This window comes from Branchiostoma lanceolatum, chromosome 10 (genome assembly GCF_035083965.1).
Source record: "Branchiostoma lanceolatum isolate klBraLanc5 chromosome 10, klBraLanc5.hap2, whole genome shotgun sequence".
Taxonomy (NCBI): Eukaryota; Metazoa; Chordata; class Leptocardii; order Amphioxiformes; family Branchiostomatidae; genus Branchiostoma; species Branchiostoma lanceolatum.
In genome coordinates this window covers 1,481,105-1,504,827 of record NC_089731.1, presented here as the reverse complement: position 1 = coordinate 1,504,827, position 23,723 = coordinate 1,481,105, and the positions used below count along the sequence as shown (strand labels likewise).

The following is a 23,723-nucleotide window of genomic DNA, read 5'->3' as shown; positions in this document are numbered from 1 at the left end:
ACAGAATATGTGCATAACAACCTTTCCAACTATAAACATCAACAGTTATTGTTATATCTAATTAATGAAATTTTGTCACCTGTCAAATGAGAAATGTATCTAGCTACCTGATTTTGATCATCAAAGGTCAGATATCGTTTTACCGTGCTTTTCTAGTTCAGTGTCTCAGAAATATCGGTCAGCATACTCACCAGTTTCTCTGCCATGTGGTGCTTGTCCTGTGTCTCGCTCCATGTCGACCTTGTTCTCTGGTTCCAGTTGGTCAACATAGAAGGTGGCGGGGGTGCTGGATTCCACAGGAACAGTGGCGGTGGGCTCCGAGCAGGGTTCAGGGGTGGTTGCGTAGGAGGACACTGTACCGGCTGCATGCAAGGCTTGTTCTTTTACACCGTAGAAGTTATAAAAAAGGACCATAATTCATCTAAGTAGTGCATGATAGTAATTGCATACATGTGGACGATAGTTGCTCACCAGTTTCTCTGCCATGTGGTGCTTGTCCTGAGTCTCGCTCCATGTCGACCTTGTTTTCTGGTTCCAGTTGGTCAACATAGAAGGTGGCGGGGGTGCTGGATTCCACAGGAACAGTGGCGGTGGGCTCCGAGCAGGGTTCAGGGGTGGTTGCGTAGGAGGACACTGTACCGGCTGCATGCAAGGCTTGTTCTTTTACACCGTAGAAGTTATAAACTTGAAAGGACCAAAATTCATCTAAGCAGTGAATGATAGTAATTGCATACATGTGGACGACAGTTACCGCTGTTCATAACCTTCAATAGATGACGTGAAAATGTGTAAGTTATTTGCAGAAGTGAAACATTTCGTTGGGATACAATGTCTCCAAACTCTTGCTCAGCGTATTTTGCTAATGAAACAAACAAATGAAAGCAAAATTAGTTTACATTGAAGCACATTTTCGCTGCATAAACGCCAATCACGATCACTTACCATCCAGACTAGCATAGTGGTTCTCCGCATAGTGCCCCAGCAACAGAGAACGCGCAGCCCTTGGTGGAAACCCTGACTGGGGATGTAGGACTGTGACGTAGTTATCCGCTTCTACACTGGACACGATGGTGACGTCATGACCCAACATGTCCGCCATGGCCTGTAGGACGACATGGTCTCCCCACGTCCCGTCACGTGACATGGTGTCCAGGTACTCCTCCCAGCTTTGGTTTGGGATGAAATCGCTAAGATGTTCGCCACGAGACTGAAACATTATAAACTAGGATGTCTGTTGTTCCTACTTAATATACCCATTGAGGGCTTGATGTGTCCCATTTAACGAAAAAAATGTTTCGTGTCAAGATAGTGTTGTGCAAATTAATATTATGTTGCTTTGGAAGTACAGTTTCTAGTTGACTTACATTGCATGGGTTCCTCCTCAAATGGTCGACTGCCTGTTCACGCAGCTGTAGATGACTGATGTTTGTTCCCTCCGTGCGGAGAACTTGGTCGGACACGGCGTGAAACATGCAGTTTCCGTCTCCTAGTACCTCCGCCCGGAACGTCAGACCCAACTCCGATACATGCGCGACTAACTTAATGTAGTTTTCATCATGCGCGTCGTCATCTATTGTTAGTTCTGTCAATTGCCACCTTAACAGCCCAAGCTCATCTGAAAGTGAATAAGAAGAAATTTCGTCATTTGCTTAGGCTATGGATAAGAAAACATGTGCCCTTTCTCTTACAAATTCTTTGCATATTGGTACATGAATGTCATTTTTTTTGTTACAGGCCACGTCAATGGAACCTTCATCAGTACTGTAACTGCACCATTCGTTGTTGGACATCATGAATTGCGTACGTTTGTAAGCAGCGCTCTATGAGCTATCAGCTTGACATAAACTTTCGTGACTAATTATAACTAGTTCATTTTTATAAAATCAACAATGAACAATCTCACTAGTCTACATCTGCCCCACAGCAGCCTACAACCATTGTAGGAATGCAAGCGCCCCGAATGACAGTTAAGAAATTACATACCTTTGAGATTTCCCGTATCAGCTTTTGATGCCTGTTGTGTCTGCACTGTTTCTGTGCAAAAAACAATAGAGATGTACTCCACCGAGATAAAGTCAAACTCAAGACTAGCTAAGACGATATCTACTGCTAAAAGGTCGTTTTATTCAATGTCATTTACCAACAGAAAAGACACTGCAGAGAATTTGGCGCAGTGCTAATCATTTATGGCTTAAGCTTTTTTGACACCTTGCTGGTCAAACCAATAGAGATGCTGACAAGACAGGTCAAACTAGGCTGTTCAATTGTTGTATTTAAACGAAATTGTTTTAATTTTTTCAAAGGATTCCCGATTCTCTTAAGCTATAATTGTTTCTACAACTTTTCATACCAATCCAAACGAAAAGTCTTTTTTCTGCGGTACATACAGGATAATATAAGACATCATAAATATTGAATATCCACTAACCTATTAAAGACCCGAGAACTTCTTCCTCTTGGTCATCTCTGTCGATATCTGCTCCGCTTTCGAACACACGATATTGGCTCTGGGCTTGAGGCCAACTGCTTGCTTTGAGAGAGAAATAGGATATCTGTGAATTGTGTCAGATCCTTGTAAGTTCTCAGTTTCATAACTGTTAAGTCTACTAATATCTCTCAGATGGACAATGAACCTCGTATATCGAAAGTTGAAAAATATATTTTTCCTTTTTAAATGTCGAAAACCAATTTACAAAAGATGACTATGATCATCATCTCAGTAAATAAACTATTCAAGCTAGTGCGTCACGGTTATACGGCTATATATCTATAGATAGAATTGCAGAAAAGTACCATCAAATTCGCTTAGTCTGTACACAAGATCTGCTGAAGTTGATGCCTTATGCTCGACCCTGGGACACCTGACGTGACGGCCGTCATCTGCAGCCCGGTCCCTCAGGTCGTACTGGTGCGGGTTGTCCAGTCCTGCCTTGATGCAGTGCGCACAGGTGACGTGGAGGGAGTACAGCACACCTGGCCACTCCTGCAGCAGCTGGACCAGCACCTTCAGCAGTGGTTGGACCACGCCCCACATCTCATCTGCCTGGTCAAGACTGCCTCTGGTTGCCATGGTGATGTAAGTGTCGTCTGCAACAGGTTTGGAACACACCATGATGCGATAGCCTTGTCTAAAGGCTGTGACTCCGTCTTTCCAGTCTGTCCTGTCCTTGATAAGTGGATGGATCCCAACACTGAACCTCTGAAACAGTCCCCGGGGACAGAATCCTCTGATGTCACACATCAGCTGTAGCTGTTCCTGTTCTTCTTGAATATCTTCTGGCCATACGCTATTCAACTCTCCTGGCATTTGTTTGGGCAAGTACCAAGGTATTATGTACCCACCAGGGGCTGTTTTCTCATCAGATTGTATCTCAAAACACAGGCCAAAATGTTGCATCAGTGCTGTGACAATGTCATGATTGGTGTTTGTTTGCAACAGACATGTCATCAAATCTTTCTGGATTAGTCCGCGGTCGCGTAGGTCTATTTTGATTGAATCTTTCTGGGCAGAGGTGAAATTTTCTAATTTTGGATCTGCTCTCGAGAAAAGGATGTCGACATCATGATGAAACAAGTCTTTAAAGTTTTCTATTAAAGCAGGGGGGTCATGAAAGACACACTCCTCCACTTCCGGTATGTCCGTGTACCTGAGGATGGTTCCCACATGCTGCAGGTAAGACAGCACTGGCTCCAGTCTGTCCGCCGTGAGACCTGCAAGCTGTCCTTGCTGAAGACATTCTTCCCGCGTCAGCCAATTAGTCTTTTGACTTTGTTCTCGTATTGGGTTATCATGAGAAGTCGATTTTGCAGACTCGTATTCCCCAGTCCCCTTGTCACGCAAGTCGCGCAGCTGCTGTTCAAATTCCACCCATGTCCGCGGTAGGACCCTCCGAAGTATTGGGAACAGTTCCGCTTTATTTGCTGATTCCAGTATGTGATTCCATAGTGTGTCCAACCCAGATGTTGGTTCTGCCGAACTGAAGCAGAACACACCTGTAAGCCGCAACTGGCGCGTCAGGAGCTGCCGGGTACGTTCTAACTGCTGTCTTACTTCCCAATGATCAGCCCCTTCTTTGGCCACCACAGCATTTTCCAACTTCTTTATTTCCTGCTTAATAGTACGTTTCCAGATGTCATGTTGCTGCGTGAAACGTTCCCGGATATCTCTGGTCCTCTGCTTTATTTCTATATCACTGCACATGTCCGTCTTGCTACACACTATTGTGACCATCGCTCCCGGCACTCGGGCGTTCAGTGTGTCAAGCCAAAACCCCACGTCTGTTGTGTAACTCTGTGCCGTGCAGTTGTAAGCTTGGAGATTCACTGTCAATAAATTCAAAGTGCCTTGTGTAAAAAAAAACTGATTAGTCAGATGGTACACATCATGCCCGCCAAAGTCGTACACTTCAAACGTAATGTTGTCATCAGGTGCCCACTGAGTTATCTCTACACAATGTGTGCGGTCCTCTGGCCATGTTAGGTTTGGAGCACCACTGAGTAGCGTCCGTACAAGGCTTGTTTTTCCCGCCGTCATCTGTCCTAAAACAGCAACTTTCAAACGGATGGATGCATCTTCCGTTGAGCGTCCAATTTCTTCAAAGTATTCTCTGATAGCACCGACGCCTTCATTACAAATTTCAGCTGGTGGCTTTATAAGTGGATTTCCATGGACTTTAAGAGATGATAGGCTGTTGAGCTGTCCTACCTCCGCGGGTAGCGTCTGTAGTGGGTTAGAGCTCAGGTCCAGCCATTCTAACTGTGTCAGCCTCCCCACTTCAGGTGGGAGTGTATGCAACTGACAGTCGGACAGATCCAATTGCTCGACGTTAATGAGCTGTCCAATTTCCGCGGGTAATGTCTGTAATGGGTTAGAGCTCAGGTCCAGCCATTCTAACTGTGTCAGTCTCCCCACTTCAGCTGGGAGTGTGTGCAGCTGGCAGTGGGACAGATCCAAGTGTTTTACGTTAGTGAGCTGTCCAACTTCCGCGGGTAACGTCTGTAGTGGGTTATAGCTCAGCTCCAGCCATTCTAACTGTGTCAGCCTCCCCACTTCAGCTGGGAGTGTGTGCAGCTGGCAGTGGGACAGATCCAAGCGTTCGATGCTAGTGAGCTGTCCTGCTTCCGCGGGTAACGTCTGTAGTGGGTTAAAGCTCAGCTCCAGCCATTCTAACTGTGTCAGCCTCCCCACTTCAGGTGGGAGTGTGCGCAGGCTGCAGTAGGACATATCCAAGTGTTTGACGTTAGTGAGCTGTCCAACTTCCGCCGGTAACGTCTGTAGTGGGTTAGAGCGCAGGTCCACCCTTTCTAACGGTATCAGTCTCCACACTTCAGGTGGGAGTGTGCGCAGGTAACAGTGGGATAGATTCAAGTGTCTCACGTTAGTGAGCTGTCCGACTGCCGCCGGTAGCGCCTGTAATGGATTAGAGCTCAGGTTTAACTCTTCTAACTGTGTCAGCCTCCACACTTCAGATTGGATTGTGTGCAGCTTGCACCCAGACAAATCCAAGTACTTGATACTAGTGAGCTGTCCGACTTCGACGGGTAACGACGTCAGGAGTGGGTTAGAGCTCAGGTCCAACCGTTCTAATTTTGTCAATTTCCCCACTTCAGATGGGAGTTTTTGCAGCTCGCAGTTGGACAGACGTAAGTATTTGACGTTATAGAGCTGTCCAATTCCCACGGGTAACGTCTGTAATGAGTTGTCGCTCAGGTCCAACTCTTCTAACTGTGTCAGTCTCCACACTTCTTGTGGGAGTGTGTGCAAATGGCAGTCGAGCAGATTTAAGTGTTTCATGTTAGTGAGCTGGCCAACTTCCGCGGGTAACGTCTGTAGTGGGTTATGGTTCATGTCTAGCCATTCTAACTGTGGCAGTTGCCCCAGGTCAGGTGGAAGTGTGCGCAGCCACGGGCATTGGGACAGATCCAAGTGTTTGACGCTCGTGAGTTGACTAACTCCCGCTGGTAACGTCTGTAGTGCGTTATGGCTCAGGTCCAGCCATTCTAACTGTGCCAGTATCCACACTTCAGGTGGGAGTGTGTGCAGCTGGCAGCCGGACAGATTCAAGTGTTTGACGTTAGTGATCTGTCCAATTTCCGCTGGTAACGTCTGTAGTGGGTTCCAGCTCAGATCCAACTCTTCTAACCGCGTCAGTCTCCACACTTCAGGTGGGAGTGTGTACAGCTCGCACATGCACAAATATAACTGTTTGACGTTAGTGAGCTGTCCAATTTCCGCGGGTAGCATTTGTAGTGGGTTCCCGCTCAGGTCCAGCCGTTCTAACTGTGTCAGTCTCCACAGTTCAGGTGGAAGTGTGCGCAGCTGGCAGTCTGGCAGACCCAAGTGTTTCATGTAAATGAGCTGTTCAACTTCCGCGGGTAACGTCTGTATCGGGTTGCAGTACAGTTCCAACCGTTCTAACTGTGTCAGTCTCCACACTACCGGAGGAACTGTGACCATGCCTGTTCTCCGTAGTTTGAGTACCCGGATGTTGGTGAGTCCGGTCAGCTCATCCGGCAGGTGGATCCGCCTGTTCCCGCTGAGGTCCAGTTCCTCCAGCTGGGGGAGTTTCAGTACTGCCGGTGGAACGGTGGTCAGATTACAGTTATCTAGTTTCAGCACTTTCAACTTGCTCAGCCTGCACATCTCATCTGGCAAGGAAATCGGATTATCACTTAGATCCAGCTCCCGTAAGTTTGATAGTTTCAGCACAACTGGTGGCAGCGTGTCCAAGTTACAGTCCCTTAATACCAGAGTAGTTAAGCTGATGAGAGTAGAAATCTCATCCGGCAGTGTGATGTTCTTGTTCTTACCGAGGATCAGTGTTTTTACCTGCGGAATTTTCGTAACGACAGCGGGAACTGTCTTAAGGCCACAGTCATCTAAACACAACAATTTCAGGTTGGTCAGTTTGATCAGCTCATTGGAGACATCAATGTTCCTGTTGCCTGTCAAATCTAAGGCCTCTAATTCCTTTAGTTCGAAAAGTTCCTTGGGCAGTTGATTTAGGTTTTTCATAGATAAGTCCAGTGTCGAAAGAGTCTTTTTCCCCATTATATCCCACTCTTTCGGCTTCACCTTGTCTGTAAAGCTTGACGTCGAAGCCATGATGATATCTTGAGAATTTCTGTGAAAAAAAAGTTAGAGTGTTTAATGATGACCATTATCACACCGGTCCAATACCATTTGTAATGTATCATACATCCCATACATAGTTGCTACATTAGGTGTCATAACTTTTTTGTACCTTCGCCGAGAAGGACATAATTTGGGTGCAGTGTGTGTGTTTGTTTGTGAACAGCCGGACGAGATGGTATGTATGGATCTTTGTGTATTTCGTTTGCGGGTAGCTGGTCGGGAAATCAAAGGTCAAGTTCAATAAAAGTCCTCCAATTGGCTTTTGATGGTTTTCTGGACATGCTATGGGCGTGAGCTTTTAATGGTAGATAGCTCTTGTGACAGAGTACTTGCTGTATGTGTGCCCCCCCCCCCCCTCCCTGTATCTGCGGTGGCCGATTTTGTTCCAGACCTTGAAAGAGAAGGTGATGACGAATTATCATGATTTTTGTAGCCTGACAGCTCAGTAACTGTTGACGTAATTAGATTCTCACTATGCAAATCAGGATCTAATTTGCATGAATAATGCTACAGGCATGCATAGTCCAATATGTAAATGAAGTCCTCGTATAATTCAATTTCATATATATGTACATTAATGATTTTCTCCTACCAAATAACATACGTCCGCACCCCTAATCCTGAATGTACTATCTTGTTACAGAAAGCTTGTTTACAGGAAAAAATCCCGCGGACACTCCTACCCCACTCAACCGAAACCTCTGCTTGGAGAATAGCCAAAACCAATGTGACTTCTATCTTAGCCTAGGAGCTACATGTATCTACCGCTCAAGTGCCCTGCCCATACTATAGCATATTTCTAGAACACAAGATATAAAAGCTGAGACACTCTACTGCAGTACCATAGAAACCCACCAGGTCGTCCATAATTCCAGAGACCTGCCCAAATATTAATGTACATGTACCAAATATATTAAAAAATCCATCTACAAGTTTATGATGTCCAAAAACACACCCACAAACACACCCACAAATGGCACCGAAAACATAAGCTTCTAGGCAAAGGTTATCTAATTATCTATGCTCCAACAAACATGAATACTAGGGTTTCAAACAAAAGGGGCCAAAGTCAAGCCTACATTATTTTCCCCGTGGGTAAAAGATATATGCTACCCAAAAGTCATAACCATTCGGAAATGAGGACTATAGCAAAGTATTTGCACTTACCCACAAATTAGATACCATGAAGATCTATAGATTCCCAGGTGTTGGGGCTTGGTGCACTTGCATATAGTGGGGCCCATTGTAGGTACACGGCAAACTGTTGCTCTATTATCTCGACTCGTGTAATACTATCCGTGCTTGAATGCAGTAAAGCAAAGTTGATCTATAAAACACTTAGTCTTTGTTAAAGATTTCTAGACCACAAGCCCAATACTGATAACGTTATATGGATTATTTTATTTAAAGAATGCTACGTGAGAAAAAATGTTTGAACTCACGTTTATGTCAGCAGTTGATGATGAACTTGCGCAGGTTTTCCCTTCTTAGAACTTTGACGGTAACTTCTCTCTTCCACAGGAAGACATGTACACCGCGTCCTTCAAAAAATCCTCTGCTACCCTTCTAGGGTTATTGTCTCTGTGCAGCTACTATGGACCATCCGGAAAGCCTTCATTGACTCGGGGGGAGCACGATCGGGCCTGGGCCTAGGGCCCCGCCGGTCGATCACCCAACTGCGGGCCCCGCGCGTCAGTCCGCCTTTTTACACAATACGGCAGGTGTAACTGTGCCTGGTGTTGTCCCGTTGTCATGGCGAGCGTACCTGTCGTGTGCAGACCTGTCAATCACCGCGACACTGATCATGACTTCAAAGGGAACAGCAACAACAGCGTCTGGGGTTTGTTTTCAGTGTAAACAGTGTAGGGACGCGGCGTTGGGTTTCGGCGCCAATTGTTGAACGTAGCCTCTTTCGCAGACTTCTGGATCGGTAGCTTTTATTTTCGCTGATTCGCAATTTTCAAGTTCACTATCGGCCGGGAAAGGGAGTTGGCCTGGGGCGCCAACACCTGTTTCCGGCATAGAGAACTTTGCCTATGTTGAAAATCGTTAATCCAGTAGTAAATTCTGGAAGTCTGCGAAGGAGGCTAGGCTACCACGACGTTTCTGAGAAGGGTCCTAGTATATCCTACTACATGTAGTATAACACTTTGGTGAAGGTTGTTTATTTATTGTTTACACCATACAACGCAAAAATATACATATGCATGTAATACACCTCTTGCTTATCATATCTAGTATATTAATATGATCATTGCTTCTTAGTGGCAATGCCCCACAAGTTTTGAAAAATTGATGTCTGCATACCCCACATGTGGGGTATGCAGGCCACATTGCTATGTCACAGTTTTATGTTTAATCTATGCTAGGCAACAATAACCTATATCACCAGAAATTTAGTGTGATATCTTTTACTACAAATGTCACATTTTATAAGTACAGTGCTTATGAATTCCCTTTTCACCGTTATCAAAGAGGTATTTGATAGACATTAGATATAACCTAGCGGTGTTATCTGAAACTGCAGTATTTTGTCGGCAATCTCCGGAAGTCAGCGTTCGAGCCGACCTCTCGACGGAAACCATTTCGGCAATGTTCGGCAATGTTCGGCCTCTCCTAAACCACCGCAGTGTCCAAGATGGCGGCAGGAAAGAAACTTACGAAGGAAGAGGAACTTCTTCTTCAAGATTTCAGCCGAAATGTGACCACCAAGTCCTCGGCCCTCTTCTACGGAAACGCCTTCATCGTTTCGGCCATCCCGATATGTAAGTAGTCCGGAAAAAAGCGCCAAGTTGTGCTAAATTTGGGTGCGAAGTCTGTTAGCGTTGCATACGTGGCAGCATGTGTGCCCCCCTCCCCTTGTTTCGTACGCAAACAAGTAGTTTTTTCGAGCCGCTTTCAACGTATAAAATGCTAAATCCACGAAATTCCAGCGTAGAATCGATAATTGATAACGTCACGTAACATTGGAGTAGTGTGGATTGCTAAGCCGGTTTTGGAATGGATACATTTTTATCACAAGTTCGGCCGTACTGTAGCATAAGATTTTTTTTTTCGTTCCAGAGAAAAGATGTAGTATCATACCCCCTTACCGCTACGTTACCAGGTTGGGTTGGGAGTTAACTGAATAGAAAAGTAGTGGCTAGAATGGTAACTTGGTGTAAAAAAAATGATTTTTAGTTGCATTTCCGCTCGAAGCCTTTGATATGAAACAAATAATCAGTTACTGTACCTGTTTGCCTTTCAATAATTCATAGTTCGTGTTGAAAAACCAGGGTACATAATTCCGCCACCCCAAAAAGATACATCCCAAAACAATCTCCAATCCAATGTCTAACAGTGCAATACACTCCTCTATATCTTAAGTTACCTGTGCATACCTGGGTTATCAAACATGTACTTAGGCAGATTTGTGTAACCCGGCAGGTTGATGTTATGAGCAGTATTCTGAGAACAAATTACTTTGCCTGAATGCTTCTGTTCTTGATCGAAAGGTAATAAAACTTGTCTGTCCTTGTTCCCAGGGCTGTAACACACCTCTGTTCTTGTTCCCAGGGCTGTACTGGCGTATCCACCAGATGGACCTGTTCCAGTCCGCCGTGGTGTTCGGGGTCATGACCCTGGTCTGCACCTGGCTCATTGCCTTCGCCTACAAGAACGTCAAGTTCGTCCTCAAGCACAAGTAAGTCGGACACAAGGAATCTTTCATTCTCTTTAAGACTCACTTCAAGCACAAGTAAGTCCTGCAATGTCTAACACAAAGTGATGTACATGTAGACTCGCTTAAAGCACAAGTAAGCTCTCGTCTAAGTTACTACAGTAACTCTAACCATAAATGATATAGAATCATCTCAAGCATAAACAAACCTTCATCTACAAGAAGATCAAGTTCGTCCTCAAGCACAAGTAAGTCCTGCAATGTCTCACACAAAGTAATGTAGTTAAACTTAAAGCACAAGTTGGCTCTCGTCTAAGTAAATTCAATAACTCTAACCATAAATAATATGAAATCACCTCAAGCACAGACAAACCTTCATCTACAATAAGATCAAGTTTGTCCTCAAGCACAATTAAGTCTGACAAAACAAAAGTGTAGAGGCTGTGTCTAACACTAAATAATGTTGACTTACTTCAAGAATCTCTCTCCAATACAAGAGATATTAGTAGGTAAGTAAGTAAGTAAACCTTTATTTTTCTTGGAAGGCCCTGTCGGCCAGTACATATACATATATATACATGTCCGTTCTTCCCAGGGGTCCAAGTGGAGGTGGGGGGGGGGGGGCACGGGAAATAAATAAATAAATAAGATAACAAACAATTTACAGCAAAAATGAATAATTGGTTAATAGTTATCATAATCATACAAGTCATGATCGTCAGGCCAGTCCCTAGAGCTCTATATCCTGGTCTTAAAAGTCCATAGCGTTGGATCACGCTGGGCATCTACAGGCAGGCTGTTCCACAGAACCGCTTTAACTAGAATTAATGTAGAATAACCTGAAACACAAGTGTTACTAACTGTTGCATTGAGTATCTATCCCTCAAATAGAGGGGACTACAAGGGCATCCGGAACCAATCTTAAGGCCAAAGTTGGAACATACTGATGGTCTGAAGGAAGTATATCACTATACGTAGTATATATTAAACATATCTGCATGAAATGTTTAGAGTTTTAAACTCTCCCCTCCCCCCAGGGTTGCCCTACAGCGCGAGGATGCCGTCTCCCGCGAGGTGATGAAGAAACTGTCGGACGCTGACTCCAAGAAGATGTCTCGCAAGGAGAAGGACGAAAGGTGAGACAGTAATCACACTTGGAAACAGTAAGTAGCCTTGAAATTAACAATGTGGGATATTATGATTTTAGAACAAAAATGGTACATAAGAAAACCTTTACTCTGCCCCAGAAAAATATACAGAAACAGGCACAGCTTCAATCTGCCCGGTTTTCAATCCAGAATAAGGTTTACTGAAAATTAGATGTCACCCGAAAGAGCAAGTTTCTTTATCATGATATCATACTTGTGACACATTTGGGCAGAGTATGTAGATGTGGTGTTGGAAAGCATTTGGGTTGGAGGCAGCAGGAAAGACCTTGCAAATGGTTGTGGTTTTGTAGCCCAGGGTGGTGGAAACAAGCCATTTGGACATAGACGGGTATTGATCTACTTTGTCTGGGTCATCCAAGAACATGTAAGGGTGTATTGTGATCCTGGGTTCATCACTGATGATGTGTACTTGTAAGCACCTCAGAGCGTATTCTAGAAACTATTTTACTCTGTGAGATCTACCTGAGAAAACATAAGATATAAACTTTTTTTTATTTGTCGTCCAGGATCTGTGAGGTCTTGCAGAGAAAGAGTTAATCATTTTTCAGTGAAAAAGTTAATCCTTTTTCTTCATTTCTTTTTTCTCCTCCAGGATCCTGTGGTAGAAGAACGTGGTTGTGCTAGTATTAGTAGTAGAGACTTGATACTGAGTTTCTGAACTTGTTTGTTTGTTTTTTATTCCCAGGATCCTGTGGAAGAAGAACGAGGTTGCGGACTACGAGGCCACGACCTTCTCCATCTTCTACAACAACGCGCTCTTCCTGTTCCTCGTCATCGTCGCCTCCTTCTTCATCCTGCGCTCGCTCAACCCCACCGTGTATCCTTTTCATAGCATTTGTCTTGTAGCATTTGACAATAAAAAGATAAGTATCCTTATATATCTGACGAAGGTTGGAGGTCCAACCCAAAATTCATGGTGAGTCTATTCTTGTGTTGGATCAAAGTTTAAGATTTTCCAATAAGTATCCTTATAATGCACTTATCATTACATGTAGTAGCATAGAGTACAGTACGAAATATCACTCAACCCCACCATGTATCCTTTTGCACTTGCTATTACCTGCACTGCACATGAGTTAATCTAAAGTGAGGATCAGTGGCGAAGTGCTCCCATGCCCTGGGGAACAGATTCTCTGACAAGTGCAAAATTCTGATTGACCAGGGATGCTACTACAATGTAGGTCACATGCCCCATTTTAACTTAAAATTCTCTAAAGCATCCTTCCTCGCAATGCCCCCATTTTCCCTTTTTTTTCTATAAAAAAAAGTTTCACCTAGAAGTTATGTTTTCAGTTGGTTGTGTCTGTGCTCATGTGTGAACATGATAACTCAAGAATTCCTGGGTGGACTGTCTTCAGTTGATATTTTGTCTTAACTTAAATGAGACCTCAAAATGATTACATTTTTGGCCCCGTTAAGGTACTGTAGCATAACTTCCAAGTTTTATGTCTTGTGTTGGTGATGTTTGAGTAGATTGTGTGTGGAGGGGGTGGGGGAGGTGCTTGTTTACAGTTTGTCTTGCCTAACATGACATAGAAGACTTAAAAGTAGTGGAATAGGAAAGTGATCAATGAAAGACAGGTATTAAGACCTTTTATAACTTGTATATTATCTTTTATGATTTTCCATGTTCCTTAACTCTCTCCACAGTAACTACGTGCTGTCTGTGGGCCTGGCTGGTGGGCTGCTGGCACTCTTCTCAACTGGCTCACAATAAAGAAATAAAAAACACCATGTAAAAGCATCCTCTCTCAATAGCTCAATCACTTTCACCCCCATTTATGAAGTGGCAGAGTCCAAATTTTCATAAAGAGCATCTGTGTTTGGAATCTTCCATTTTCGAAATGGGGGTGGTTGACTTGAGTTGTTGTGACAGGATGGGCTGAAAGAGTAGGAGGGGTCAAAGTTTACGAACGTTTCTAGAAAGTGGAAGTAATGATGTAGCATTGTAAGTTGCAACAGGACTGTAGAGTAGTATTACTTTCAGTATTGATTAAGTAGTATTTGATATTGATTTATGGAGTATTGAAAGAGAGAATAAGCTTATGGATTGTCCATGTTAATGATGTAAAGAAACACTAAGAATTGTTAGTTTAAGACACATGTATTGAGAACGTTAACATTTTGAAATGAGATGCAATACACCTCGATTGTTGCCCATGGTTTCTGTTGTCAAAACAAGACTGCATCCTTCTGCGGAAAGAACACAGACCCCTTCTACAGGAGTGAGCATTCCAGTGTGCTGGTATGAAAGAAATAAAGGGTTTTTATACATCACAGCCATGTGTGTGTGTGTGTGGATATGTTGTCTTACTATACTAGGTATGCACAGCGCAGAAGAAAAGCGGATCCGCAGAAAAGAGCTTTGCAACAAAACTGAGTCAGCTTACAGATGTGATTTTTGTGGCAGAGACTGCCATTCTCGTATAGAGCTGTTTAGCCATAGTCGATGCTGTAGGGCTGCTGTGAATTAGGATTTTACCATGGTCAATACTGACCGACGGAGGCCATATATATATACTAGGTAACATCAGAGGTTTGTAATTGTATGTCAGTACAATGTAGTCATGAAAAGAAACATAGGGGTGTGGCTTATCTAGTTGAGTGTTGCAGAACAAAACATGCATGATGCATATATTAGAACAGTCACAATGTTTTGACTTGGCTGCAGAAAATAATGCCTAACTATGGTAATCCCCAAGGAGGGAAGGTTATTAAGTTTCCAGGATGACATATTTCTAAAATGCAGTAGTCAGAAAACGTTGAGATTGTTCCTCAGAAGTTCATGGTTGGAAATTATGGTCCAGCTTAGTCTTCACAGAATCTTAGTCCTGTATTTAGTAGGGTTCAAGAGGTAGAAAATACCCATTATGGCAGCTTCCATAAAACAATGAATCGAAAAAGAACGTTTTGGAAGTCTACGTCCATCCTGGGTAGAAGCATTTAGAAGAGAATGTGAGACCAAATCTTGTAAAACACTTACTTGGACAGTTATAGAACAAAGGTTTCAAGCACTGAAGGCCACATTATCAACACATTCCCTTGCATTTTATAATGAAAAAAATGTTACTTTTTTTATCAAGTGTGCATGAATCAATTTAAAAAGTCAGTTATAAATTAAGGTGCAAAATAAAATGCCTTTACTTTTGTAGCTAACAGACCCCTAAACATAGAAAATGTTGAAATATCTTTGTTCTTGCTCTGGAAAAAATTATTTTTTGAGACAATATTGTAACTTAATGTTAAAGGAAAGGTGTTTACAATGGAAATTTTATTGCATATTTATTGAAAATATCTACATATTTAAAGAAACATATTTCTATTTCAAACTTTCAGTTACCAAAATGATGTTACTACAGTGTGACTGGTGTCTTTTTTTCTTAAAAGTCATCACAGTCTTAAATTTCATCTCTTAAGGTTTTTTCTAAGAAATTCCACTATCTTTTCCATTCATCCTAAGGCTTAGAATGGTCTTTTGTCTCTGTCATGTGATACTGTCAAATATGAGCCATGGTCAAGGCTATACCAGCTAACCATCAGACGTGCCTTGCATCTCATTAAAAACTGATGGATTAAGAGTATTATGGGATGCGGTTATCCCGTTAACTCATCGATAACTAGTTAATGACGTCACTGTGCGCATGCCCAGACTAATTACATTGATTGTCCGCGGGGGGTCGTCAATTTGGGCGGCCATATTTTCGGCGCAGGTCGCTCATTGTTTGCCCCGCCGGTGGTGGAAATTTCTGACAGGAATCGGACGACTTTTCGCCGAAGATGGAAGCCGAAGACGAGGAGAACTTGGCGGAGGAGGATGTCGGTGAGGAGGAAGGTATAGAGCGGAGTGTAGAGTTGGAAGAGGCGGCGGTACCAGGTACTGTGGATGACCGATGCTCCGTGCATGGCTGCCCGGATAGCGGCCCCTGCCTGGCTTCGCATGCATGCGGTCCCCGCTTTACCCTTAGAAAACCCTCCCCGCCGTAGTTTTTAGACTTAGAAATCATCCCCACAACCTGTAGAACTAGTTGATGTTAAGTTTAGCGGTAGGAGAACCGATTTTGTGGTAGTTTTTTCGTCAGTTCTGAGCGGAACTTTACCGGTGTGCACGAATCGCCGGTACACACACCAACACATGCACGCTTTGTTTTGGACGACTTCCGCGTCCGAAACTGACGATTTTCGATGGAAATATGCATGTTAGAAGCGCTAGGAGGATCCTCAGATGAATATTTTTCATAATTTGTGTGAAATTGACCCTCAGATTAATTCTGGCGTCACTGCTAGTTAGTTTAGTCTGGTTAATATCGACTTGGTTAATGATCGGGTTTGTGATGTGGCGCGATGCATGCTAATGAGGTCGCACCGCAGCCAAACGCACAAGTCAAAAGCGCTAAGATTCAACAACTTTCGCCTCTAAAGTTGTGTTTTCGTCGCTTTTAGAAGAAATTCCGGAGCCGGAACCAGTAGAGAAGAAGAAAAAGAAGTCATCAAAGAAAAAGAAACCAGCAAAAGCCAAGAAAAGGAAAAGAGACGAGGTGAGAAAGAAAATTATATGAATAATGTTATGAAAATAATTGGTGTCTTCATGTTGTTTAGAAATGCTTGTACCGTACTTTCTATTTCGATCAAGGAAAAATAAAGATTGTGCTATGTATTTGTTCCATTTCATGCTTGCTGAAGCTCTTTTCTGTGTTTTTCTTGCTCTGTTGTTTGACTGAAAAGCATTATTGATATGCAAATCATCCTATGCATCAATAGACAAAACAAGTGAATTCAATAGAAATGGTTGCCTTGCAAAGTGTGTATTGTCCCGGTTTGCCAGAGAAAATGATGTATATTGGACCAAGGAACCTCCGTGGTTGGACTCAACATCAGAACATGTTGATTTACTTTGCACAGGCATTTATGTATAGGTTAATTCACATGTATCTACTTGACTGTTTGTATGTTTAGATGTAGAAGACCATACGAAAGTCGCTAAAAATGTCAATAAAAATTTCCTTTGTACAAATGTCCACCCTTGTTGTATGTACAGGAGGATGATGGAGACCACTCTAGCGACAGTGACTTTGCCATCGAGACAGAAACAGTCCGAAAACCAAAAGCCAAGAAGAAGTCCACAGAACCAAAGGTGAGGGAAATACCTGTACTTAGGAAACCTTTTCATAATGTCCTAATCATGAGGCCCAGGTCAATACTGGTTACAAGATTGTAAATTATCATGATTGTAAACATTCAAGGGCAGGCATTTGATGTTGTTGGGTTTGCATTAAGTCTGCTGCATGCATTGTTCTGATCAAGAAGCAAGCAGGAATTTGAAAGGGGAAATATGATACTGATGAGTAAAATAGATTTTGTTTCCAAATGTTATATATAATATGGGTATAACGGAGAATATTTGAAACTTAAAGTTAAAACATGTTAGATGTTTACCTCCTCAACAAACCCCAGGGTCCAAGACTCCAATTTAAATCTTGAACAACAAAGTTTTTTGTTTTTGGATTATGATTTCTCGACTTGAGTCACTATGAAAGATGCTGTTAGGAGAGCCTCTTAACTCCACTTACCCACCCACCTGACCTTTTTCCTCTCATTCCTTCAGGTGCAGAAGTCTTCAGCAGAGCTCCTTGAGGAGTTTGGTTTTGATGACATCGACTACGAGTTTACCGAAGCCGACTATCAGAACCTGACCACCTACAAGGTGTTCAGTCAGCACCTCAGACCCATCATCGCACAGACTAACCCCAAAATGCCGCCCTCCAAGGTAGGTCAGGGTTCATCTAAATCAGGAAAGAGGGGCGCTGTGCCCTCTTGTTTCAGCCCAGCACCCCCTTGTGGAATTAAGATTTTACCTTAATATCCAGCAGACTTCACTCAGCGATTGATTCTTCCATAAATACATAGAATTCACTCCCTCGCCTGTGTGTGCTCCCTCTTATTCAATTTTTCTAGAAAAACCCCTGGTAAGTGTTTTGATTTTTGCTGTTTGTACACCTGTCATCTTTCTTCACAAGTTCATGTTCATCTCAGAATTGATGAGATTTATTGATTTCTTCTTTAGACTTTCAGTTAGGGACATTTGGGTTGTATTGTTTTGGCTGCTCATCTTTATGTTGAAATACAACGTACATCATGCAATATTGCAAGTTTGTAGAAATTTTCCCTGTTATTTGGTGAAGCTTTCTGCAAATATCCGAGGCATAGTTCTGTCCCATGCTCTATCAAAACACAAGTTTAATTGTGATTCATGATAGCCAGCCTGAAATATTTTCCAGTACAATGTCGAAAAAAATCTTATGCAAATTGCTGCGGTATTTTGAGCACATATTACATCATGTCTTAGTTGATGTTGTTTACTACAAACACCCCTCCTGCCCCCCTCCCCCAGGTGATGACAGTGCTGGGTGCCAAGTGGCGAGAGTTCTCCTCCTCCCCTGAGTTTAAGGAGGCCACCAAGGCTGGCCAGGCTGCCCCTCCCCCAGCGCCTGCCGCCCCGGCACAGGCACCTGTCCTCCTCGCACCGGACGGCCAACCCATCAGGAAGAAGGCCAAGACCAAGGTACTGTAAATTTGTTTATTTTTTGTGTGATTTAATTTCAACAAAGAATGTGAGTGGAAAAGACCCTGTGGTGTTTTACATTTGCATCAAGATGATGTGTTAGCACAAATTACAATATTTGATTTACCATGTCATAATTTTGCGGTGGGGAGGCACCACAAAAATAAAACCACTGCAAAACATTTCAAGATTTACAGTATAACAAAGTTTATTGCAAGTCCTTGCCCGTAGGCAAATTGCAAGTACACATAACATGGAAGGACGGACAGACAATTGGTAACAATATAGCATGTGACTATTGTAGTCTAAATCACTCACTCGCTAGTCTAGATACTAACGGTAAATTCTATCTTATTTGGGGTTTTTTTCCGAGACAGTGGAAGACAAATGATCCCACTTTATATAATGAAATGTCCCCAAATTCAAAAGCTACTGTATATGGATTTAGCTTAATGTATATTCTCATTCTATTTTCTCATTAGTCAAGTGTCTTTGTTTCTTTATCTTTGCACAGTCTTGAAAAAGGTTTTGTTGACCCGAGAATATGATTGTAATTGTGAAGGTTAGGTTTGATGGGATTGATTGATTGATTTGTTGATTGATTGATTGATTGATTGATTGCAGGAGGGGAAGGGTGTAGCGGCACAGAAGAGGAAGCAGCGACGCAGCCAGAGCCCCGCCCAGGCCAAGAAGCCCAAGAAGAAGGTGGTGGCTCCACTCCGCATCAAGATCGCTAAAAAGGCTCGCAAGGGTTCTTCTGTAAGTACTGTCCTGAAATATTTTCAACCCTGTCATGTAGTAGGTGCATGTTGAGGGAAAGCATTGGTCTATTTCGCTGTGCATGTAAAATAAAAACATTGTACTTATGGAGAATGATAGAAAGAAAGAAAAAACATTGAAAAGGGACAGTGACAAAACCTCAGAAACAGAAATGTCTCCATCAGATATCTATATCCTTTCTGATCCAACTTCAATCCCAAAGGCCATAATTATATCATACCGATTTTCATTGTCAAGGGCATCATTGGATGCCAACTTGGGAGGCTAGAATGATCTTAAACCACTTGTACCTGGAGTCATTGAGAGTTGTGTGCCTACGCCTGGGTCCGTTTTCCTCATGTTGGCTCCCACACGATGAGCCACCAGGTCAGTATCACCTCCTCGTACCCTCCTTTGCCTTATCCTATCTGTAGTCAAGACTTTTGATAGAGTCTTGTTTCCCTCCCTAGTCTGATGACGACGGTGGCAGTGGCAGTGAAGACTTTGATGATGAGAGTCTGCAGAGTAACCAGTCTATCCGCACGGAGAGCTCCACTGGTCGCTCCAGCGCACGCAAGGCCAAGAAGAAGATCAAGAAGTCTTCCAAGGGCCCCAAGAAAGGTGAGAACAACTTTTGAATCCACTTTGAAATACTCTCTGTGATAATGATTTCTGAAGGATATGAAAATGTTAGCTATTATTATAATGGATGTAAGAGCGCTGAAAGATTCTAAAGACAGTATGCAAGATTCGTGCTACTAAAACTTAGTAAAAGATAATTTCTCCCAAAATGATAACTATATGTTCTCTGTGTTGTTCCAGACTTCAGTGGTTCGGAGTATGCTCCTTCTGATGGATATGAGGTGAGGAGAATTTCATTTTTCATCAATATACAGTTTCTTTATAGCTATCACATGCATAAGAACTGTAAGGCATAAAGGATTAACTGCTGTTTCAAAGAAGTCAAACAGATCCAGCTGTAGACATATTTTGTAAGCACTTTTTGCTCAGAATGCTGTAATGCCCTGCTACTTTTAATTGGCTTTCAGGCTTTAATTTGATAGATTTATCAAAACTCACGTTTCTGACTTTTTTTCAGACCGACCATCAAGACTACTGCGAAGTGTGTCAGCAAGGGGGAGAGATCATCCTCTGTGACACCTGTCCACGGGCGTACCATCTTGTGTGTCTGGATCCTGAGTTAGAGCAGGCACCTGAAGGGAAATGGAGTTGCCCTCACTGTGTGAGTATTACAGGGGGGTCTGTGTGAGGGGGGGTATGTTAGGGGGGTTTCTGTGATACTTGCCCTCGGCCGTACCATCTTGTGTGTCTGGATCCTGAGTTAGAGCAGGCACCTGAAGGCAAATGGAGCTGCCCTCACTGTGTAAGTATTACAGGGGGGTCTGTGTGAGGGGGGGTATGTTAGGGGGGTTTCTGTGATACTTGCCCTCGGGCGTACCATCTTGTGTGTCTGGATCCTGAGTTAGAGCAGGCACCTGAAGGCAAATGGAGCTGCCCTCACTGTGTAAGTATTACAGGGGGGGTTGTGTGAAGGGGGGTATGTTAGGGGGGTCTCTGTGATACATGCCCTCGGGCGTACCATCTCGTGTGTCTGGATCCTGAGTTAGAGCAGGCACCTGAAGGCAAATGGAGCTGCCCTCACTGTGTTATTACAGGGGGGGTTGTCTGTGGGGGGTATGGTTGGGAGGGGGGTCCCATGGGGGGTTCTGTGTGTCACATGCCCTTGGGCTTACCATCTTGTATGTCTAGATCCTGAGTTAGAGCGGGCTCCTGAAGTGAGTATTACAGTGTCTGTGGGGGTATGTTAGGGGGGTCCTATGGATGTATATGGGGGTATGTTGGGGGGGGGGGGTCTGTGTGACACTTGCCCTCAAGCGCACCATCTTGTGTGTTTCGACCCTGAGTTAGAACAGGCTCCTGAAGGCAAATGGAGCTGCCCCCACTGTGTGAGTATTTCAGGGGGGTGCATAAAGGCGGTATGTTAGGGAGGGGGGTACCATCTAATTGAGTGAACCATTTTTGTGTGTTTGCTTACTCATACAGTCACTCAGACTGACCGTTTCTAAAATCTATACAGTTGCTTGAGTAACTGTTACCTTGCATGTCTTTCTACTTATGTGTCTAACCTTCATCAACAATTAGTTAGCTCACTGTTGTTTGTTTGTTTGTTTGTTTGTTTGTTTACAGGAGGGCGAGGGCATCACCGTGGAGATGGAGGAAGAGGAGGAGAGTGAGGAGGATGTTTACTCACTGTTGTTTGTTTGTTTGTTTGTTTACAGGAGGGCGAGGGCGTTACCGTGGAGATGGAGGAGGAGAGTGAGGAGGATGTTTACTCACTGTTGTTTGTTTGTTTGTCTGTTTACAGGAGGGCGAGGGCGTTACCGTGGAGATGGAGGAGGAGAGTGAGGAGGATGTTTACTCACTGTTGTTTGTTTGTTTGTTTGTTTACAGGAGGGCGAGGGCATCACCGTGGAGATGGAGGAGGAGGAGGAGAGTGAGGAGGATGTTTACTCACTGTTGTTTGTTTGTTTGTTTGTTTGTTTGTTTACAGGAGGGCGAGGGCATCACCGTGGAGATGGAGGAGGAGGAGGAGAGTGAGGAGGATGTTTACTCACTGTTGTTTGTTTGTTTGTTTCTTTGTTTACAGGAGGGTGAGGGCATCACCGTGGAGATGGAGGAGGAGAGTGAGGAGGATGTTAGCTCATTGTTGTTTGTTTGTTTGTTTGTTTGTTAGGAGGGGGAGGGCATCACCGTGGAGATGGAGGAGGAGGAGGAGAGTGAGGAGGATGAGCACATGGAGTTCTGCCGGGTGTGCAAGGACGGGGGCGAGCTGCTCTGCTGCGACTCCTGTCCCTCCGCATACCACATCCACTGTCTCAACCCACCCCTCCCCGAGATACCCGACGGAGAATGGGTCTGCCCGCGCTGTTCTGTAAGTATGGGAGGAATGGTCCACTTGTTTTTCTGAGGGATGTTTGTAAAAAAATACTTTTTACAGTATCCACCCCTCCCTGGGATCCCTGACAGAAAATGGGTCTGCCAACGCTGTTCTGTAAGTATGGGAGGAACAGTCCATCTCTGTCCCTCGAGGGGTGTTTGTAAAAAATTACTTTTTTACGGTATCCACCCCTCCCTGAGATCCCCGACGGAGAATGGGTCTGCCCGCGCTGTTCTGTAAGTATGGGAGGAATGGTCCATTTGTGTTTGTGAAGGGGGGTTAGCATACCACATCCACTGTCTCAACCCACCCCTCCCCGAGATCCCCGACGGAGAATGGGTCTGCCCGCGCTGTTCTGTAAGTATGGGAGGAATGGTCCATTTGTGTTTGTGGAGGGGGGTTAGCATGCCAAATCCACTGTTCTGTAACTATAGGCAGATTGATCCAAATTTGCTTTTGTAGGGGGTGTTGATGAAATATTCAAGCCACACACCCCTCTCCATGGTCCTTGACGGAAAATGAATCTGCCCATGCTTTATGCCAGGAATAGCCCATTTTATATTCTGCATACTTGAGCAGTGTTTGTTTGAACCTTGTTATCAAGGTATGTGAGTTCATCATACAATCAAGTGTTTGTGGAAGTACATGTACTGATAAAATGTTTTCCTCCACCTCCCCAGTGCGAGCCCCTGCGAGGTCGGGTAGAGAAGATCCTCCACTGGCACTGGTTCACCCCCGACCCCGCACCCGACATCCCCACCCTAGGGGACCTCAACATGACCTGTGGTGAGTGTCCATCGCCTGGATTTATTGTTTTTGTTGTTCTTAAAAGTTTATTTTTCATCTCTTAAGTCCTTAAGTTTCCCGGTTTCAGCTAATTCATGAAACACCGACATTCTTATATTCATTGCATGATGCACCCTGTTACTAGTAGTATTGTTGTTGTTGTGAATCTCAAAAATTATTTTATGTAGTATAGATTACTGTAATTCTTGTTTCTTTCACTGTAAGTGTAACTTTGTGTTCACTGTTTTCACGGCCATCTCTGTACCATGAACTTATCATCACTGAAAAAAAAGTGTTATTATTTATGATTCCTTCACACTCGTTCTGTAAATCACTTGCCGCCACCGTGAAGTTAAAGTTCAGTGAAAATGTCCTTACACCGTGAAATTTTACTAACGTGAAGATAAAGTGAATTACAGTAATCCACATCAAAGTAGGATTTTAAACTCCTTCTTAAAGGTGATTTTTTAAAGTATGTTTTTTTTTCTCTCTATTACAGAAGAGGACAGCCAGGAGGCTGAGGCTCTGAAAAAGAAGGTGAGAATTTGCAAATCAGACAAGAAGTTATGAACTGTAACAGAAACTTTCAATATTGTAGTATTCTTGTACACAACCAAAGAAACATTATTTCTGTAATAGTGATCAAGTACTAACCTCGCCCTACGCAACAGTTCCTTGTCAAGTGGTGCGGCATGTCC

General features: G+C 43.6%; 3 protein-coding genes across 3 annotated transcripts in view; 2 read left to right on the top strand and 1 right to left on the bottom strand.

The window, feature by feature from the left end:
• Positions 1-165: 165 nt before the first annotated feature.
• LOC136443806 (malignant fibrous histiocytoma-amplified sequence 1 homolog) lies at positions 166-8,810 on the bottom strand. The gene is made up of 8 exons (XM_066441170.1): positions 8,578-8,810; positions 2,794-7,124; positions 2,429-2,530; positions 1,984-2,034; positions 1,365-1,615; positions 943-1,207; positions 472-660; positions 166-362 (listed from the first exon to the last, which is right to left on the bottom strand). Exons 2-8 carry the CDS (start codon positions 7,103-7,105, stop codon positions 166-168), a joined length of 5,367 nt encoding a protein of 1,788 aa, XP_066297267.1. The 5' UTR covers positions 7,106-7,124; positions 8,578-8,810.
• Positions 8,811-9,732: 922 nt separating this feature from the next.
• LOC136443364 (translocon-associated protein subunit gamma-like) lies at positions 9,733-14,241 on the top strand. Its single transcript, XM_066440582.1, has 5 exons — positions 9,733-9,900; positions 10,691-10,817; positions 11,831-11,929; positions 12,648-12,779; positions 13,613-14,241. The coding sequence occupies exons 1-5, from the start codon at positions 9,774-9,776 to the stop codon at positions 13,677-13,679; spliced, it is 552 nt and encodes a 183-aa protein (XP_066296679.1). The 5' UTR covers positions 9,733-9,773; the 3' UTR covers positions 13,680-14,241.
• A 1,374-nt stretch (positions 14,242-15,615) lies between these two features.
• LOC136443702 (chromodomain-helicase-DNA-binding protein 4-like) overlaps positions 15,616-23,723 on the top strand; it is a 38,084-nt gene continuing 29,976 nt past the window's right edge. The window contains exons 1-12 of the mRNA XM_066441051.1: positions 15,616-15,836; positions 16,403-16,497; positions 16,998-17,093; positions 17,565-17,726; positions 18,351-18,521; positions 19,146-19,280; positions 19,751-19,901; positions 20,103-20,143; positions 20,380-20,523; positions 22,036-22,233; positions 22,920-23,025; positions 23,525-23,562. Of these exons, the coding sequence (XP_066297148.1) occupies positions 15,740-15,836; positions 16,403-16,497; positions 16,998-17,093; positions 17,565-17,726; positions 18,351-18,521; positions 19,146-19,280; positions 19,751-19,901; positions 20,103-20,143; positions 20,380-20,523; positions 22,036-22,233; positions 22,920-23,025; positions 23,525-23,562 (1,434 nt within the window). The 5' untranslated portion in view covers positions 15,616-15,739. The remainder of the gene's footprint in view (positions 15,837-16,402; positions 16,498-16,997; positions 17,094-17,564; positions 17,727-18,350; positions 18,522-19,145; positions 19,281-19,750; positions 19,902-20,102; positions 20,144-20,379; positions 20,524-22,035; positions 22,234-22,919; positions 23,026-23,524; positions 23,563-23,723) is intronic.

Excerpts from the sequence above, each read along its gene's own strand:
- LOC136443806 (XM_066441170.1), bottom strand. The coding sequence starts at position 7,105 with ATGGCTTCGACGTCAAGCTTTACAGACAAGGTGAAGCCGAAAGAGTGG. Across the intron at positions 2,035-2,428 it reads AGTTCTCGGGTCTTTAATAG|AAACAGTGCAGACACAACAG; the intron begins GTTAGTGGATAT and ends TTTTTTGCACAG. Across the intron at positions 1,208-1,364 it reads TGAGGAGGAACCCATGCAAT|TCTCGTGGCGAACATCTTAG; the intron begins GTAAGTCAACTA and ends ATAATGTTTCAG.
- LOC136443364 (XM_066440582.1), top strand. The coding sequence starts at position 9,774 with ATGGCGGCAGGAAAGAAACTTACGAAGGAAGAGGAACTTCTTCTTCAA. Across the intron at positions 9,901-10,690 it reads CGTTTCGGCCATCCCGATAT|GGCTGTACTGGCGTATCCAC; the intron begins GTAAGTAGTCCG and ends TCTTGTTCCCAG. Across the intron at positions 11,930-12,647 it reads CGCAAGGAGAAGGACGAAAG|GATCCTGTGGAAGAAGAACG; the intron begins GTGAGACAGTAA and ends TTTTATTCCCAG.